The 12,314-nt window shown below is 44.9% G+C and overlaps 1 protein-coding gene across 2 annotated transcripts; it reads left to right on the forward strand.

The window, feature by feature from the left end:
• Positions 1-693: 693 nt before the first annotated feature.
• LOC109768192 (DAG protein, chloroplastic) lies at positions 694-2,724 on the forward strand. Of its 2 annotated transcripts, none has more exons than XM_020326934.4 (5): positions 694-1,132; positions 1,688-1,785; positions 1,865-1,930; positions 2,019-2,192; positions 2,265-2,724. In XM_020326934.4, exons 1-4 carry the CDS (start codon positions 783-785, stop codon positions 2,189-2,191), a joined length of 687 nt encoding a protein of 228 aa, XP_020182523.1. In that variant the 5' UTR covers positions 694-782; the 3' UTR covers position 2,192; positions 2,265-2,724. The 2 variants fall into 2 exon arrangements, with proteins under 2 accessions (XP_020182523.1, XP_020182524.1); XM_020326935.4 differs by having other exon boundaries at positions 2,273-2,724.
• The last annotated feature ends 9,590 nt before the right edge of the window (positions 2,725-12,314 follow it).

Consider the following 12,314-nt stretch of genomic DNA (forward strand, 5'->3'; position numbering starts at 1 on the left):
AGGGTGGGTGGTACGCCCTAGGTCGCTAACCAGCGACCGCTGAAAAGGACTTCGCCATGATGCATAAGTGTTGTCGATAAAATCACCGACCATCATTGAGGGGGTTTAGACATGCCAACAACCTCATGGATGATTCCCTTGGTATCCTACCAAAATGCTGCTTCTTATGCGAACCAACCTGTAGTTGGATGGTTAGAGGGACAATGATGTCCCCAACCCACCAGGATTCAAGTCCTGGTACTCGCATTATTCCTGGATTTATTTCAGAATTTCCGGCGATGCGCTTTCAGTGGGACGAGACGTTCCTGTCGAAGACGAGGCGCCTACGGTGACTTCGTAAATTTCAAGATGACATGCCGGCTCAGTCTCTCGGAGGTGCTCATAGGGATAGGATGTGTGTGTGCGTTCACAGGGGTGACTACATGCGCATATGTATGAGCGCTTGCGTGTGTACTGATGTTCAAGAAAAAATGCTGCTTCTTATTTTTTTCATTTCAAGTGGATCTACTTGATTTTTTTTAGAGAGTGTGTCCAAATGCGGCTGTGAGAAACAAAATATTGGACCTCGCAACCATATGGTGTAGCCCATTTTATCTCAACCCGAATGGCAAGAGACAAACCAGGCCTATAGACAGATAAATGGTCCGGATAGCAACCTACCCAGCCCATCATCACAAGGCTAAAACCCTTCTCCTGAAATTATCTCATTCTTCTACTCGACTCTGTCTCACCTTATCCGCAACCCGCAAAACCTCGCTCCCCCCTCACGCACGCTCGCTTCAATGGCTGCCCTGCCGACCGCCGCCGCCGCCGGGCGCGTAGCGGGCAGCGCCTTCACGTTCCCCGCCAAGCCGTCCTTATCCTCCTTCTCAGCCGCGTCTCTCCCCCGCGCCGCAGCCGCGGCGGCGGTCTATTCAGCGATCGCCCTCGCACCGGCGGGGAGCCTCCAGCGTCGGCGGAGGCCGACGGCGGCCGGCGCAGCGCCCGGGAGCGAGCAGAGGGAGACGATACTGCTCCCCGGGTGTGACTACAACCACTGGCTGATCGTCATGGAGTTCCCCAAGGACCCCGCGCCCACACGCGAGCAGATGATCGACACCTACCTCAACACCCTCGCCACCGTCCTCGGCAGGTAAAACCGTGATTTCCCTTTCTCCCTGCTGATGACTCCTTGTCTGTATGTCTGTTGAGAGAAATTTGGCCTACTTTCTTTTTTTGTGTAGAGAAAATGCTACCAATTTCCTAGTAGTGGTAACTCAGAAAATTATCGAGAAAATGTTAGCAATTCCATTAGGTCGGCTTGTAGTCCTCTCATGCTTCTGAAATTGCTATGCAGGAGATAGATATGCAACGCAATAATCGGTAGGTACTTCTTATTTGACAAGATTCGAATTGTATACACATCAAATGATCAAATGGCTATTTATTACTTCCTCTGCTAAAGATACATCCGTTTGAGCGTCAACTAATTCCGGATGAGGGAGTAGATACTTGGAACCTTGTTCCATCATCACTGCACATATGAGAAGAGCAGCAGTGCCTGCATCTGATGTGACGTGAGCATGAGTGTAGTTTAGCAGGGTGTAATGTAGGCTTCAGTTTTCCTTCTTTAGTTTCATATGGTGCACACATACTCAAAAGGGTGTATTCATAAAAGTCTAAACTGAGTAACTTGTTACAATTGCAGCATGGAGGAAGCCAAGAAGAACATGTATGCCTTCAGCACAACCACTTACACTGGGTTCCAGTGCACTGTCGATGAAGAAACATCAGAGAAGTTCAAGGGTAATTCTCGATTTGCGCACTGTTTTGGTGCACCATTTTTGGTATTTCCTTGTTTAAACTGTTCTTACGTTGCCTGTAGGTTTGCCTGGTGTCCTGTGGGTGCTCCCCGATTCCTACATCGATGTGAAAAACAAAGACTATGGAGGTTGGCATGACACAATATCTGTAGCTGCATGTTTATGTGCTTCTCGTGTCTTAATCACTAACATATTCACTGTTTTTTCTCCCTTCAGGTGATAAATACATAAATGGTGAGATTATTCCATGCACATACCCAACCTATCAACCAAAGGAGCGGAGGACCTCAAAGTATGAAAGCAGACGGTATGAAAGGCGAAGAGATGGCCCTCCTGCCAGCAGGAAATCGAAACAACAGGCCACTCAGCCTGAGTCAGCGTCTTCATGAGGTAGAATTGCATGCTAATCCACTCTTATCAACAGTTTTGTGTTTAAATTGACCCAAATCCTTATCTTGCCAGTTTTGCAGGCGTTTACTCGCATACTGAGACAACAGAGAGTGCTCAATTCTATCATCTGGCTCCGCCACCATGTATTGGGAGAGCTTCTAGGCACACAATTTCATCCAAAGCCCAAAATATGATGTAGCGCTTGAGCGAGCGACCTGCGCAGCTGGATTTGGGGTTTTGGACCACGAGGATATCTTGAGTGGACTTGGCATCTAAATCTAAATGTAACAATAGACTGAAATCCTGGTCCATCAAAAATGTTATTCTTCAAGTATCTCGTGATATTTTCTGTAATGTTTAGTGGTATCCTTGATCGTGAGAGTTCATTCACTTTGAGCTTGATTGAACTGAAGTTAGCTTTTAGTCATGATAACGATAGTCAGATTGTGCTTGGAATTTAGGATGTTGAGTGGAGTGTGATTGAAAGTCCTTGTTATGTGGAATGCGATGAATGTGTGCACTTGTCATTGTAGCTTGTTATTGTTCCAAGAAATCTGTATTTTTTGTCATTATTAATTTCAGGCTTGTGCCATCTGATCAGATGGTCTAATCATAAATAAATAAAAAGGACACCAAGGACATCTCCAATAGTTTGTATGTTACTTGCATATCATCACACAACTACTCTAATAGAGTAAATTTAAGTTATCCAGATAGAAGTTGAGGAAATAAATATGCTTGCTCTCTCTTCCATGGTTGTGGCTATTGTACATATAACCTCACTCTCTTTTGTTCTTTCTCAGATCATCATAAATCTTATGTGGCAAATTTCATCAACTATTTCACAGCTTTGAATAAAGCACCATTCCAAACTCTGCCTTGTAGTAACCCTTCAAAGCAGTTGTCTGTGTAACGATTCAAGCATGTTCATGGCATGAACCCTCCCTATGTACACCACATACCACTTTACCAGCCATGACAGTTGACAGAGAAGTAACGATTCAAGCAGCAAGCGAAGAAACACAACGTAGGCATGCATGATCTTGTACCCAAAAGGCAGAACTAGTTCGTCCTAACTACTATGGTGCCATCCTACCACCACATCCAAAAGAGGGTGTAATCCCGCAAGTTCATCATCGGCATAAGGGGTTAGTATATACCGCCTCATCAAAATATGCATGCTAGCAACACTTTTCAAGCCCTAGCTACCACAAAATGCACGTCGCCATCGTCATCGATCATCATGCCGATGTCTCACCACCACGAGAACACATCACTAGTAATAGTGCTTGCCCAGTCAGGTCCTAAGCCAGACGCCCAAGGAAGGGTGGATGCCAACCGACTTTCCCTTTTTCGTGGTTGTGATTGTCTTACATAGTATAACCTCACTCATTTTTTGTTCTTTGTCACATCATGATAAATCTTATGTTGCAAATTTCATCAATAATTTCACAGCTTCGAATTTAAGCAACATTCTAGACTCTGCCTTGTAGTCTCCATTTGAATTGCTATGCACATAGCTCCTTTAATTAGTCGTGGACCGCGTCACGGAGACTCACCCCATGCACGAAGGGCGGCAACAACCAAATTTTGTTTGGCGGACGTTGCTCGTTGTTTAGAGTGGGAGGCTTCTTTTACTGATGGCTATGGGTACACCCTTTCGGGCTTTGGGTGCAAAACTGAGTGATGTCGATATCATGTAATTCTTTGGTCCTTCCTGGCTTCCTCACTCGTTTGTCATGTCTGTGCTCCTTCTCCTACCATATTTCGCTTGTCTGCTGGTTCCATTTTGCTTTCACATGTCACTTGTGTGGAGGTAGCCAATGATCTGACCCATTATGCATTGTCTGGGTTGTCCGTCCGGACATACGAGGACGCTTTCGGGGGCCTTGGTTGGAGATGCTCTAACTTCACACCTTCATTTTGATGAAGTTCTTCCTCTCCTCCGCATGCACTAAATCGTAGCCTGTAACACCCTTGTGTTTTGAGCTACAGTAACCTCTGTGATTAAGCTAAATCATTTTGCTAAATAGTGATTGATCACCTTTGATTCCATATCTCATTTCAAATTCCACTTTGAATTCAAATTAAAATTATAAGTGAAATAAAGAAATTCACAAACATGAAAACTAAAATGTCATAATGTTGCAAGTAACCCATAGTTAATTATTGTGAAGAAACCAACATTTTGTAAAGTGTTTAAATGCCCTAAAACAATTAAAACAGAGGGCAAAACAATAGTTTAAATGCTTTTTAAATTATAAAAATCCTAAAACTAATTTAAATAAGTGCCAAACTTTTTGTGGTAGTGGCCTAAAATATAACACTAATTTCGGTGCAAGCTTTATATTTTATGAAACTAAAATGCTTTAATTTTAAAAATAAAACATAAAAAAAATGAAAAAGAAAGAAAAAGGAAACCCCCTGTTTCCTTGGGCCTTAGCCACATGGGCAGACCCACCAGGCCGGCCCACTTACCCCGCCTCCTCCTTCTTGTGTTCATCAGAGGGGGCGTGGCCACCGTCGATGACCGGCACGGTCTCGGCCGTCGCCATGGCGGCCATCCGCCGAGCCCCCCGGGGCTACAAGACCCAGGACTCCCCCCTCTCCTCGCTGGAAACCCTAGCGCCCCGGATCCCCTCTTCCCCCTCTTTTTCTTCCTCCCCTGCGCCCACACGAGGCACCCTCGCCGCCATGGCTTGCCGCAACCGCGTCCGCTGACTCCTGTTTGGGTGATGACTGGCCCACCTGTCAGCCTCTGTGGTGCACTGCTGTGTGCCCTCTTGTGGGTGCACATGGCAATTATCCATTTATTTTTTAATTAAAAATAATTTTAGAAAATGTTTTAAACTTTGAAAAATCATAGAAATTAATCCATAAGTCGGATGAAAGTAGTTTATACAAAAATTGCTCAGAAAAATGTACCGAATACGCAATCTGTTCATCTGTCACATGACTCTAACATGATGAACATGAATCCTTCCCCTCCGATTCATCTGTCCAGAAATTGCCAAACGCCGGGGATGTTTTCCCTCTTCGTCTGTATCGTGTAGCACTGCGTTAGGTCACCCCTAGCAGTGCATATTGCCATGCCATGCATCGTGATGCATCTGTTTGCCTTATATTTATTATTTCTTCCACCTCTTCTCTCCGGTAGACACCGAGGCTGACGCTGCTGCCGAGTACGACTACACCCCTTGATGTTCAGCCACTCTCAGCAGAGCTTCCAGGCAAGCAAAACCCCCTTGATGATTTCTATATCGCCCATTCCTTCTCTCTCATGCTTGCATTAGATTTTGCTACTGTATTAAAATGCTCCTATTCTGATGCATAGCCTGATTTTCTAACCTACTATTGTTACCTTACCTGTTTAACCTATATGCTTAGTATAGGTTGATTAGTGATCCACCAGTGACCCATCACCTTGTCCCTATTGCCCCTGATTTATGACCGATGACTCAATCAACGTGATCGACGTGACCCGACACATCCTCACTTCCCCTTAGTTGTACGACTCTGCAAAGTTACTATCGAGTGCCGAGGGTGATACCTCGTATAGCACTTCTAATGAGATCTCTGTAGTGTAGCTAATCGGTCGTGGTCTACGAAGGGTGATTCCTCCTTCACCACTCCTGATAATGACTATGTCGTGCAACTCATCAAGAGTGAACCCTCGAGGGTGATTCCTCCAAGTTCACCTTGACGGTTACATCAAGTGGAATCCATCAAGGGTGATTCCTCGAATTCCCCCTTGGTGTTATGGACACACGGTTACTTTGACTTTACCCCAGAACCATGATGAAATCGGGTCAGCCCCGAGGGGTACCCTCGAATGATGTGAAGTCTGGTTGACCTGGAGGGTACCTGCGAGATAACTAGGCGGCACGACCGGGCATTCTTAGCCCTTGTCGTAAGTTCGTGAGACGGGGCGACGGGACCACAGGTCATAGATCAAGGATCGTCTCCGCGCGCTCCCAAGACACTAACGGTTTGGATATGTGATCCGAGTAGGCCTCTGGCCTTTTCGCATTGACCACCACACATGAATAAATATGGGCACTCTGCATCGTACGATTCTTTCGAAAGCTCACTGACGTCAGCGGTTTAGCGGCACGTGCCTGGGTGGTCCGCGTAAGCACCTACTTTGTATAAAGAGGTAGGCAGGACAGATTCGGGCCGTCCTCGAAACATGCAGGATTGCAAAGGATCATTGGTCCATGACCCCTTCACATTTAGGATGTAGACCAACGTGTTGGCCTCTCTATTGAGCCTAGGTAGGACTACGACATGTCGATCAGACGAGGCCGTACATGACCCAGGAAAGTGTGTTCGGCCGGAGTTAATCAAGCCAGTTGGGTAAGTTTGTGCACCCCTGCAAGAAAGTTAATCTATTCTAATACCTGTGTCCACGGTAATGGCCGCTCGGCACTGGTGCGCGTCGGTCCTAAACAAACGGTTTTTAACCCCTTTCCGCGATGGCATTTGGAACCGTCTCCAAGTGAGTGTGGGCGATAGGGGGGTCCTTCCCACACGACCCAGAAATCGTCGGGGATATGCCCTTCTAGCACACACGTTCGGCAAAATGAGGTCGTGTGCGACCGGCGAGCGCTCAAATATGGAAATACGTACAGTAGAGCTAAAAAATACAATTATACGGCAAAATTGTTTCCGGTCGCAAGTACATTCCACACGGTCAGTCCCCGCTAAACGTTTCCGTTCATATGCACATCCCACACAGTCGCTCCAAGGAAAACATTCCCGTTCACAGGTACATCACACACAATTTTCCCGTTAAATCATTTGTGTTATTGAATGTATCACACACGGTCCGTAGAAGAAACTGTGTGGCAAAGGCTGGCCTAACGCAAACAATTTTCAAGAGAAAGTCGTGTGTGATTGTTCATTGATCCAACATGGTTTATTCCTAGAAACTGTGTGCGTTGTCTGAGGTCATCGCCCACGGTATTATTTCAACAACCGTTTGCAATAGCAAAACCCAATTAGCAGGCAAATTCGCCATTAGCAGGATAATTATCCGATTATTCATAATCCATTTATTCATCTAATTGACATTTCATATTAAGCACACAATATATTTCATTTCCATATTAAGGAAACAGAATTTCTTAATTGAAATACATCAGAGTACAACATGATATAGCTATAGCACTCAGCTACCCCATTACACAACTGCACCAGCAGCAAGTTCCACATGCAACATGTAGAACCTTTCGAAATTAGCATCATAGACGGTATATAGACATATGCATCTCATCTGGAAAACTACTGAAGCGGAAGGCGAATATTGAGCCTTCATTCATGTTGAAGGTCTTTGCAACTTTAGGCCAGTGCCTGTGGATGATTGACCGTCCATCCTTCGTCCTCTTCAGGAACACTTCAATATTGAACCGTGGGTGTTGTATGAAAACTTTCCTCGCCTCCTGACCATAGAGGTGGTTTGAGAGGTAATCATCAGTGAACTGCTTTGGAAAGGCCTGAAAACAAGGATGTGCATAAATATCTTCTCTATATTGGAAATGTGGCAAAGGAATAAAAAAGGCAAGGTATAATAGTTAGTACCATCTTGTAGTGAACTGATGTCTTCTTCATTGTGCAGACAAAGATCTTGTTGTTTTTTGTCGCTAATTTCTTTATCCTAATAATCTTTTTGAGTTTCTTGATTTGATTAATATTCATGGACAACTCATTTCCCCATATGCAAAAAGGGTCGAACAGTGGGTCAAAACCTCTGACAGCAGGACCTGCATGTGCAAGACCAAATTGTTAAAAACCAAAATATTAGAATGGTTCCTGCAATTGCACAATAATGTGCTATTAGAGAACGGACCATGCACGTGCTAACCTCGATTGTAAACCTCAGTGCTTCCCATTGTTTCCCTGCAACACATATAAGGTAGTTAGTCATCAGGTTAAGTAAGGGTTCACATGCTATCAGTTAGATATGTTGATGAAAAATAAGCACATTGCAGATTCATCAGATTAATTCAAGCCACACGGAAAACCCATTTACCCAAACCAAGCATGATTAAGAACTAGGAAATATAGCACTTGTATATGTTTCTCATGTATTAAGTGCAGCCAAATTCGATTTATTCCTCACATGCACAACAATACAAAATTCTACCCACGACAATTGGACATTGCATTGCAGAATTGAACCAAGCAGTTAACTAAACACCACAACAAATGAACCAAACATTAACTGAGCACCACATTGCACAATATAACATACTCCTAATAGAAGATCAGATAGTTAACCAAACAGTTAACTACAGCCAATTGTAGCAATTGTATTTGTTTCTCATGTATTTACTACAGCCAAATTCAATTTATTCCTCATATGGTATACAATAACAGAATGCACCCACAATTTTGTAAAGATAAATTCAATTTATTTCTCACATGGAAGGCAATACAAAGTTGCAGCCTAAAGAATTGAACATCACATTTGCAGAATTGAACCAAACAGTTAACTGAAGACGACAACTAATTAACAAAATAGTTAATAAGTGAGCACCACACTGCACGACATATAGAACATATACACTAGAGCAACAGATTGCATGGTAAAATTTGATAGCACAATTCACTAGAAATTGTGAAGGAAAGGCAGGAGGAGCACACGCAACGGGTAAATCGAGCATGCTCAACCGGCTTAGCTAGCAAATGGCAAGGTGCTCCTTCAAGATCTGGGGGTCGGCACGAATGGCAGCCACCGCGACCTCATCCGCGCGTGCGGCCGCGATTTGCTTCTCCGCTGCCAAATGCTCCTTGAGGTCCTAGCTATACTGCATGCACCATGGCTTAGGCTGGCGCTTATTTGGTGGAGGGGTCGGTGATTTGGGTGGAAGGTGTCGCGCTCGCGCCGGCGGTCGGGGCATGTGGGATGTGGAAGGAGGAGGAGGATGGGGGTTGGGTGTGGATTACCTGCCTGGATAGAGGAGGCCGAGCAACGTGAAGGAGGGTCGCCGACGAGGAGGCAGCGCTGCAAGCAAGGAGTGAAGGTTTCAACTTGGAAAGGAAGGCGGAAAGAGGGGAATGTGGCTTTTGGTAGGGGGAGGGGGCGGGGAGTTAGATATTTCCGCGAAATCCAAAAATTTGGAATCGCTTCAGCGAAAAAACTGGCGCGCAAAGTGTCATCGGACACAGTCCCTTATTCAGAACTGTGTACGATATGTGGACATCACAAATGATTCAGATAGCTTAACCCATGTGTGATGAGTTTGAACGTCAGAATTTTTGGTTCGAATTTCCATGGTTACAGTGGTCATCCACGTCATTGCATAATTTGGGTACACAAAGGAGACTATAGCACACCCACACTTCTTAATCGAGCAAGTTCAGCAATTAAACAGAGCTAGCTGACCTAAACATTACTCTAACAAATTAAAGACTGGCTCTCTTAATTAAACAAAACGAAGAGTACTACTACGACTGGTGCTCGTCGATCTCCGCCGCCGCCTCCATGTCTAGCTCGCGTCCGACGGTCTCTTGGGGAAGGGGCTCCATGGCATCCATCACACCATACTCGGCAAGCATCTCGCCATCCGCATCCGCCATCTCTTTGGAAAAGGTCACCACGAGCTTTGCGTGGGCGGACGCGATCTGGGCTTGGACGGGCTCCATCGTCGCAAGGTATGCGGCGGAGGAACGGACGGCTACTCGAACGCTCTCGGCGATTGCCAGCTCTTCGGCCGTGGGTTGCCGATCGTTGTCGGAGAAGCTTCATTCGATTTGTGCGGTGGCCGCCAGGAGCTGGGCGTGGGCGGCCTCGACATGGTCGTGGGCGGCCTCCATCAAGGCTAAGGCCGCCACTGCAGAACGGACAGCTGCTGTGCCGCTCTCGCCAGTTGCTATCCCCGAGGCAGATGTTGCTGCCGCCACCTAAGAAGCAACAACAGCCATTTGGGCTGCCTTTGCCGCCCGGTCACAGATTGCGGCCGCGCTCATGCACCTTGTTAGCACGCGCATGGCGGCTACGGCCGCGCTCTCGCCGGAGTGGGCCATCGAAGTTTCCCTCACGACGTGGGTCCACGTGCCCATCTTTGACCGGCGACGATTGAACAGTGAAATGATATTTGGGGAGCGAGCTAGTGTGCTTGAGACGCCGGCTGTGGACTATAGCCGACGCACCTTCTCGCGTAAGCCATAGGCGTACTATAAACCGATGGCGCTCCATGATATTTTGTGCTGCATCTCACACTGTTGCTGATAATAAACTATGTGCGATCTACTTGATTTTTCATCTAGATTTGAATTACATAATGGGGTCACATCGGCAATGGACGGTGTTTGAATTGCTAGACCTTTTATCTGGAGTGAACATGAAACTATATGTGTGTCGTAAAAGAATTGGAATTATTTAGGGTTCGTTTGAACATTTAATACATTAAATTGGATTTCTAGCCATTTCAGGTGAACAATTCAAATTTGAACTACATGCACATGCTCCAGTGCATATAAGTTTGTCGAAAAATCAATTCTGTGTCCTTGGGTGCATGCTTAGGTCCCACGCAAGAAATGGGAATTAATTTCAAACACCAGGGCACCGTTGATTGCCGGCAAAACATTGAGATGCCTGGTTTTTAAATTCTAGTAAATCAAAAACTCGTCTGAAATTCATGAAACTTGGCATGCTATCATGGAGCGGCATCAACATGCCGTGGTAAATTTTTTGTCCGATTTGGGGCAGGTTTGAGTATATGCTTCTCACAAACCGGAGCTTCTCACAACAAGCATGATGGTTTTCGGTAGGGAACGTCCCACCTTTGGGGACGAAACGATATCCATTGCTTCTTATTGCTTTCAATTTTTTTCTCGTGTCAACATAGAACAACAGGAGTGTTGTGTGAATTTTTGTGATTTTTCGGGGTTCGTTTGGACATTTTATGCATTAACTGAGTTTTCAATGCATTTATGTGCATAATTCAAATTTGTACTACATGCACATGCTCCAGTGCATATAAATTGGTCAAAAAAAAATCAAATATGTGTCCTTGGGTGCATGCTTAGGTCCCATGCAAGAAATGGAAATGAATTTCAAACACCAGGGCACCGTTGATTGCCCGCAAAACATTGAGATGCCTGGTTTTTAAATTCTAGTAAATCAGAAACTCGTCTGAAATTCATGAAACTTGGCATGCTATCATGGAGTGGCATCAACATGCCGTCGTACAAATTTTATCCCATTTGGGCAGGTTTGTGTATATGCTTCTCACAAACCGGAGCTTCTCACAACAAGCATGATGGTTTTCGGTAGGGAACGTCCCACCTTTTGGACGAAACGATATCCATTGCCTCTTATTGATTTCAAAATTTTTTCTCGTGTCAACATAGAACAACAGGAGTGTTGTGCGAATTTTTGTGATTTTTCGGGGTTTGTTTGGACATTTTTATGCATTAACTGAGTTTTCAATGCATTTATGTGCATAATTCAAATTTGAACTACATGCACATTCTCCAGTGCATATAAATTGGTTGAAAAATCAAATCTGTGTCCTTGGGTGCATGCTTAGGTCCCATGCACGAAATGGGAATGAATTTCAAACACCAGGGCACCGTTAATTGCCGGCAAAACATTGAGATGCCTGGTTTTTAAATTCTAGTAAATCAAAAACTTGTCTGAAATTCATGAAACTTGGCATGCTATCATGGAGCGGCATCAACATGCCGTGGTACAAATTTTGTCCCATTTGGGGCAGGTTTGGCTATATGCTTCTCACAAACTGGAGCTTCTCACAACAAGCATGATGGTTTTCGGTAGGGACGTCCCACCTTTGGGACGAAACGATATCCATTGCCTCTTATTGATTTCAATTTTTTTTCTCGTGTCAACATAGAACAACAGGAGTGTTGTGCGAATTTTTGTGATTTTTCGGGGTTTGTTTGGACATTTTTATGCATTAACTGAGTTTCAATGCATTTATGTGCATAATTCAAATTTGAACTACATGCACATTCTCCAGTGCATATAAATTGGTTGAAAAATCAAATATGTGTCCTTGGGTGCATGCTTAGGTCCCATGCACGAAATGGGAATGAATTTCAAACACCAGGGCACCGTTGATTGCCGGCAAAACATTTAGATGCCTGGTTTTTAAA

The sequence above is a fragment of the Aegilops tauschii genome, chromosome 7, assembly GCF_002575655.3.
Source record: "Aegilops tauschii subsp. strangulata cultivar AL8/78 chromosome 7, Aet v6.0, whole genome shotgun sequence".
NCBI classification, from domain to species: Eukaryota; Viridiplantae; Streptophyta; class Magnoliopsida; order Poales; family Poaceae; genus Aegilops; species Aegilops tauschii.